The sequence below is a fragment of the Chrysochloris asiatica genome, unplaced genomic scaffold (assembly GCF_000296735.1).
Source record: "Chrysochloris asiatica unplaced genomic scaffold, ChrAsi1.0 scaffold00024, whole genome shotgun sequence".
Classification (NCBI taxonomy): Eukaryota; Metazoa; Chordata; class Mammalia; order Afrosoricida; family Chrysochloridae; genus Chrysochloris; species Chrysochloris asiatica.
The window spans coordinates 7265042-7273012 of NW_006408542.1; the positions used below are offsets into that span (position 1 = coordinate 7265042).

A 7971-nucleotide genomic window follows, 5' to 3' on the forward strand; every position below is an offset into this window, starting at 1 on the left:
GTGGCCGTTTGGTTTTAAGTGGACACTCACTTTAAATTTTGAGGAGATCTGTGAGCATGCCATTGAAGAGATACAAATCAAAACAACACTGAAATATCATTTCACATCAGAATTAATAGCAGAGTGGAAAAAACAAAACCGAAACAACAAATGCTGGTGAGGGTGTAGAGAGACTGGGATCCTCCTACATTTCTAGTGTAAATGGTTCAACCACTGTGGAAAACAGAGTGGCGCTTTCTCATAAAGTTGGAGACAGAAGTACTGCATGGCTCAGCAATCCCTCTATTTGAATATATCCACAAAAAAATATGAGCCAGGACATGAGTAGAGATATGTGCACTGAGGTTCACTGAAGCACTATTCATAATAGTGAAAAGATAGAGACATACTAAATGCCCATCAATGGAAGAGTGAATAAGCAACCTTTGGTACACATAACGGAAAACTATGTAACACTGAAGAATAAAGATGAAACTGCAAAACACCTCATAACATGGATGAACCTGGAGGACATTATGTTTAGTGAAATTAGTCAATCACAAAAGGGCAAATATTGCATAAAACCACTATTGTAAAAACTCAATAACAGGTTTTCATACTGAAAGAAACATCTTTTATAGTTACCAGGGGTTAGAGGGAAGGAAAGAGGGTATTAGTACATAAGTAACCACAGGGAGGAAGCGGGACAACTGTTGCTGCATGGAGGGGATTGCATCCCTGATATGAAAAGGCAAAGCATAGGATGTGTTGAATATAAAACTGATGATCCTGTCTGTAAACCTTCACTCAATTCACAATAAAAAAAGTTCAACAGTTTTGAAGAAAAAAATGGAACTGTTTGTTGATGAAGAAATTACCATTATTAAGGAACTTTCTCTCCAATTCATATTGATAATGGAAAATTAGGTTCACATCCCAAAGCATCCAAAGCTCAATATGACAAAATGGACTGCATCATCATTTCCTCCCACCTGGCTTATCCTCCTTCTGTGTGATACATTCTGCATGGTGGTATTATTATTCATCCAGTCACTCAAGATGGAACCTAGAAATCAACCTAGACCTCTCTCTTCAACCTGCACATTGAATTGATGCTCAATTTGGCCAATTCTGGCTTTTTAATCTTTCTCTAGGGCCAGTGTTTCTTAACAGGAACAGTGTAATTAGGAGAAGTAGTGTGACGAAGTGGTTAAGGGCATGGATTCTGGTTCCAGTATGTGTGAGTTCATATTCTAGTTCAGTCACTTACTAGCTGTGGGATTTCAGATAAGTTACTAAGCCTTTCTGTGCCTAAATTTCTCACCTGTAAAGTGAGAATAGTAATGATATCTAGCTCTGAGAGTTGTAAGATTAAGTTAATTAACATACATAAGCATTAAAAACACTGCCTGGCACACAGTAATCTTTATGTAGGTAGGCACTACCTCTTAGCAACATCATTAACATTAAGCATTCCTGTAGGAAGTTTAGCATTTCTGGCTTCCCCCAGAAAACGTGAAAAGCTTACCCCAGCTATCGTGATAATTACAAATGCGTCTTACAATTTCCAATCCTCTCCTTTTCTTTTCAACTCTATCCCCTTTTCCCACAGCCTCTAGTCTCAGCTCCCACTCATGCTGCCAACAGTAATTTCTAAAACACAGACCTGATCATCATTATGGCACACAAAACTCTGGGGTTTGGCATCTGCCTACCTACCCAGCTTCAACGATTGCCTGTTTTGTACTCATTCTACACTACAAACCAGCGGTCCATTCACAGCTCTCCGTGTTTGTCATACTGTCTCACATCTCCATGCCTTCATACCGGTCCTTCTTGTCTCTCCTTTTGTCTGCATCCTATTCCTTATATTTAGCCCTAGTGTAACATCTAACCCAAATGTTGCAATGAATGATTTATATAATTTTCCTATTAGATCATGAGCTGTTCAAGGTGCATGAGAAGGGTAAGGGTAAGCTGTTGATCTTCAGTATCTGGTACACTAAAAATGCTTCATCAAGATTTTATGAACCAGCAAATCACAGAACTGAAATCGGTAACAACTACTGTCTACTTCTAACAACTTAAAAATATACAAAACACAAAATAACTTACCTGTTCCATTGATGTTTCATGAAGTTCATTAAGATTCAATGTATAAATCCCCTCTTCAGCACCAAATATCAAGTACTGATCTGAATTAACAAAAATAATACACTAACTGGTCTTGATAAAGAAAGTATTTTTAAAAAGATTCACAGACCCTAAAATTCAGTACATACATGATAATGTATAAGAATTACTGTAACTTATAAGCAATACTTATTTTTAATTTTAATGCAAAGAAGAGGTTAGACATTTTGGATTATATTTCAGTGGCAAAATTTAGATTACATAACAGTGATGAGTCTATATAAATACTAGCAGTGAAGAAAACTTTTATGCAAGAAAGATGTGAACACTGGCAAGCTGGACCTCCTCCCCCATAAAAAGGCACCAAGGACTGGAAGAGAATCTGCAGCAACCGTTTCTCAAATCCTCTTAATAAAGGATTATGTACACATCACATGCAGAATGTAAATCATGAACTGCTTACAAACACACAAAATATTCTTGACAGACGGGCTATTATTACATGCACTATCACTGAAAAGCAGCAACTGACCACTGCTTATTTAAAAGGTTAACTAAAACCTGAATACCTGCTAGGGTGCTCAGTATCTTCTAGAAGATATTAAAAGCGTAGCAATGGTCCTAACAGGTCAAGAACATTTCCAGACTACATCAAAGTATGTTGAAAACCAGTTAGCATGCCAAGAAGGTTCCTAAATTGCCCAGTATTATTACTACTGACCGGTTAATGGTACCGGTTACTGGCATAAATAAGCTTTGCAGTCAGATAGAACTAAGTTCAAATTGCAGCACTACCATCAATTGGCTGTGAAACTGTGAGTATCAGTTTCCCTATCTATGAAATAAAAGTACTTAGTAGTTGAATTCTTATAAGATATAATGAGTATACACTTATATGTATACATTTATACATAAATAGGGACACCTGGTGTAGCACTGTAGGGTCAGCAATGAACTGCGAAGCACAGGGTTGGTAGTTCAAATCCACCAGCTGCTCCTCCGAAATCCTATACAGGATTACTGTGAGGCGGAACTGACTCAACAGCACTTAACAACAACAGTACACCTATAGGTGCATACTAATATCTATATAAGATACAGAGACATGTACTAACTATATACACATGTGTTACATATGCAAGGAGGGCCCAAAAAGTTTGTGGAAAAACTCCATGATCTTTTGATTCCATTTTCCCACAAACTTTTTGAAGCCCCCTCATACATCTGGACATGTCTCATATAGGTATTAACAAACATATATTTTGACACATACAAAGGTAAGTTCAAAGTATTGCTACTAGGATTCCAGTTTATATGTGCACAGGTTTACTCCAAACAAAACGTGTTTAAACATGTTTCTGTCATCAGTGGATGGCTCCAGACAATTTCTCTCAGTAATACACCTGTCATAGTTTAGTTAGAGTACCTTCACAAAAAGGTCCAATCAAATCATTGGTTTCTGAGGGCATCTGCTGGGTCAGTTAAATTCAAGGCAGAGAGGTCCACTCAGAAGGTTATGACAATGGTTTTGGGGACACCTAAGGGATCACTCACCAGACACTTCTTGGAAACCCTCTAGAGGGCCACTATGGGTCAGAACTGACTCAACAGCATTTAACAACAACAAGGTATCCCCTAAGGACTCCCGGTAGCATACTGGGTTATGTGTTGGGTTGCTAACTGTAAAGACAGAATTTTCAATCAACCAGCTGCTTCATGAGAGAAAATTGAGGCTTTCTGCTTCCATAAAGCTTTACAGCCTCAGAAACCCTATAGAGGATTGCTATGAGACAGAACTGACACCACGTAACCACTACCTATCTGGATAGATTTTCTCTATGGACACAGGATGATCATGGAGGGTTATTAGGAAGCAGTTTTAAGAAAATGGAAAATTGTATTGGTGAAGAAAAGGCCAGGAAAGCTGTACCCAGCAATTTTTTTTTTCCCCACCACAACTCCCCAGATCATTCTTTAAATGCAACAAGGGATGTCCTGAGAGAATTTTGTTGGGAAACTTTACTACCTCAACCTAAGCGCTCTGGATCTTTCTTTCCCCCACTTCAGACTTCTTTTTGTTCCTCCAACTCAAAGCTCATTGTAAAAGAAAAATAATTTCCATCCCTTTGTTGTTGTGAAGTGCTGTCGAGTCGGTTCCGACCCATAGCGACCCTATATAGGGTTTTTGAGGAGCAGCTGGTGAGCTTGAACTGCCGACCTTGCGGTTCAAATGGCTTTGCAGTCCCATCCCTTAAGGTTGCTAAATTTCCATTTTTGATGTGGTATAAATCAAAGAGCATAGAATTCCTCAGGGAAGGGGTAAGAGACCTGGAAACACTGACCAGAAATGTATATAGACTTAGATGAAGGATATGTTAAGAAACAATAACTTCGTATTTTGATATTTTTGTTTAACAAAGACGGTCTATGATTTTATAGCAATACTTTTTGAGTTACCCTCATATATGTATGCTTATGTACTGACATACACAAAAAATTTGTGGAAAATGGAATGAAAAGATAATGGAATTTTCCCTTGAGTTTTTGACGTCCCCTTCATATATGCTCTGTAACTTATACAGATATATTATCTATCTATCAAAATAGAGGCCACACACATAATACTTAATACTTAATGACAACTATTCTGAGTCCTTCTCTAAATACAGAAATCCTCTATAGTGGTCAGTCACTAGACTCTTGATTCTCAGTAACTAAATTCCTTCAACAACAGTTTTTTCTAAAAAACACATAAATTTCAATATAGTGAAACTGCAGAACAAACATTTCCAGAAGGAGTCAGGGTGGTACATGTACTACATGGCATCACTTCCTTGACATGGGTGAATACACGTGCCCCTAACACTGACAACAGCACAAAAAACATGTTTACTATTAAAAAAAAGTTTTTCCCCTAAACGGATGTCCAGAAAAATGAATAAAATTGGCTACTTTCATGTCACCAATTTAAAAATGATAGGGAAAGGAGGAAGGAAGAAAGGAAACAGATTAAAAACATACAATATACTACCTCTTGTATCTGGGTTTATCCATGATGTTGCACAGTGAATTTTCAAGGGACACCCATTAAAAACCTTTGAAAAACATGCACCCATCTGGAAAAACAAAGAATAATCCATATGAAACAGACAAACAACAGTCTTTGCTGTAATATAAAATAGAATTTCTTTGTAATTTGACATGGGAGACTACAGGTAGAAAACTTAATTTTGATAATCCTAAAACTCATAGAACTATGTGTATCAAATACACAGTCACTAGCCTAATGTGTGTCAGGAACAACATTATTTAAGGAACTTAGCAAAGTATTTTACTTAGGAGGAAAACAAACAAAGTACTAACAGCAACCAATTCTTCAGGAACATTTTTTTACAGGAGTATCACCAATAAGCTCCAAATCAAACCAAACATCCACTGCTGTTATGAGTCAATTCTAACTCACAGCAACCCTACATAACAGAGTTGAACTGCTGCCCAGAGGGTTTCCAAGGCTATAAATCTTTAGGAAGGAGGCAATATCATGTTTCCTCCATGGATCTACTGGTGGGTTCAAACTGTTGACCTTTTTGTTAGAAGCCAACTGCTTAACCCACTGTACCACCAGAGTTCCTTCCACAACAAAAGCACTACATTTTCCTCATAATGAGTAAATCATAATACCAACACAAAAGTGAATCACGCTGCTATCCTCAGGGTCAGCAGTTTGAAACTACCAGCTGTTCCGTGGGAGAAAGATGAGGCGTTCTGCTCCCGTAAAGATTTACAGCCTCGGAAACCTGTATAGGGTGGCTATGAGTCGGAACAGACTCCACAGCACATAACAACAACACAAAAGTGAAAATGTTTCTTGTGCTGTTTCATGATCCTAAAAATGGTATCATCCAAAGTATCTTTCGATTCCATTTTTTCTATAAACTTTCTGAAGCCCCTTCAGACATGTACTACAATCTTAAAACATATAGATCCATTCATTAGAAAATTACAATCTGATTATTTTAACTAGAAAGAGTTTTTAAGTTATTCAGTCTTTAATGCTAGTATTTACTTATACGTCCATTACAAATCTTTCAAACAATACTTTTTAATGATATATCACCCATTTGAACTTTCATAGGTCTTCAAACAGCAAACTGTTAATTTTGAAGTCACTCCTCTAGTTAGAATAAATACTTCAAGGTACAAGAAGGTTTATTCATTTAATTATTTTTACTACGAACAACTTGGGGGTAGAAAAGCATTATAAATATAGGGGTGTCAAACATTATCTGCACTCTGGTTATATTAAAACACCCATCCATGGCTGATGACAACATTGAGTGTTCATGTGAAATAATTCTATTGAATAGATGAGTGACAGTGAATTATGTGGCAAATCATGTACAAATCAGCCATGGCTCTGCCACAACAGACTTGGGTTTTAAAAAAGTTTTTGCGAGATGGGTACCGAAACAGCTCATTGAAGAACATAAACAGAAGCATTTGGATAACTGCAAACAAAATTTGAACTAATACTTGAAGGAAGGTCAATGCTTCTTTAAAAATACCATTACTGGTGACGATACATGGACTCATCATTACAAGCCTGAGAGTACACGGTAAGGGTAGAAAAGGGAATGGAAATATCCTCAATCGCTGACCATGAAAAAGTTCAAAACTCAACCATCAGCTGGAAAATGGATGCTTACAGTTTTTTGGGATTCTCAAGGGCCAGTTTTGGAACACTATCAGGAATGAAGTTCAACAATCAACTGTGCTCATTACAATGAGATGCTCACTGAGGAGCTGAAGCCTAAATTTGGGATTAAATGACTGCTATCCAAGGGTACTGTGATCTTGCATGATAACGCATGCCCGCACAACTCTGCCCATACTGTTGACTCTCTGAAAAAACTTCATTTTGAGGTGTTAAAAGTCTCCTCCCTATAGTCCTGATCTTGCTCCATCGGACTTTTACCTGTTTGGTCCCTTAGAAGCAGCCCTATGAGGATGAAGATTCACCTTTTATGAAGAAGTGAAGACAGCCTAAAACACTGTTAAATAACAGAATACAAAAGTTTGTTGGCAGATGGACCAAGTGTACTGAAAATCAAGGAGATTATGTAAAAAAATGATGTATTTGTCTCTTCTAAAAGTTAATTAAATTGGAATACCTAAAATGGGTTCTAGATCTTGCCCAGGGAAATAGCCCTCTTGCAAAGCCTTTGCAAAGTATAGGACCTTAGGTGGAATCCTGAGTCCCATCCAGAACCTTATGAGGTGGGACATTCCCACTAGAAAGGACAAGCAGACCAGCCTGGAACAGCTACAGTGACAAAAGATACATCTTCAAAGAAAGAGCATCAGGAAAAACCCAAAACAAAAATGTCAGCATGACTGGCTACTACAAGAATAAGCAAGCTGTTTGCCAGGAAGACATCATGGTTAGCAATCAAGTGCCTTCAGGACAAACTCCCCTCTAAGACTGAAACTCAAAGGGAATACACAAACAAGCATGTAAAGCTTGTTGGCGACCACATTAGTCTACTGATGAGTGGAAGAGGTGGAAAGGCAGCAATGAAGAAATGGGCTGAGCTCAACCCCAGTCCATTGACTCCCGTTGACCTGGAGATGAGATAGAGAAGAGGAAGGGCTCGTTGGTCCAAAGTGTGGTGAGACCTGGGGACACTTCAGCCCATGGACAAGGACATAGCCACAGAGGGCTAGAGCTGAGAGTGAAGCACCCAGCTGATATGAAGTGAGGGGAGAGGCACAAGAACACCCAAAGTTGCAGACAGTACCCATGTGACCTAGTCTTGATGGCTCAATAATAGAGGAAGATTACCAAAAAAAAAAAAAAAA

The 7971-nt window shown here is 38.1% G+C and overlaps 1 protein-coding gene across 2 annotated transcripts in view; it reads right to left on the bottom strand.

Annotated features, from left to right (window-relative positions):
* Positions 1–7971, bottom strand: part of MAP4K3 (mitogen-activated protein kinase kinase kinase kinase 3) — a 295533-nt gene that overhangs the window by 45644 nt on the left and 241918 nt on the right. For both annotated transcript variants that reach the window (XM_006839381.1, XM_006839380.1), the window contains 2 exons: positions 5144–5228; positions 2095–2174 (listed from right to left, as the gene is read on the bottom strand). In XM_006839381.1, the coding sequence (XP_006839444.1) occupies positions 2095–2174; positions 5144–5228 (165 nt within the window). The remainder of the gene's footprint in view (positions 1–2094; positions 2175–5143; positions 5229–7971) is intronic.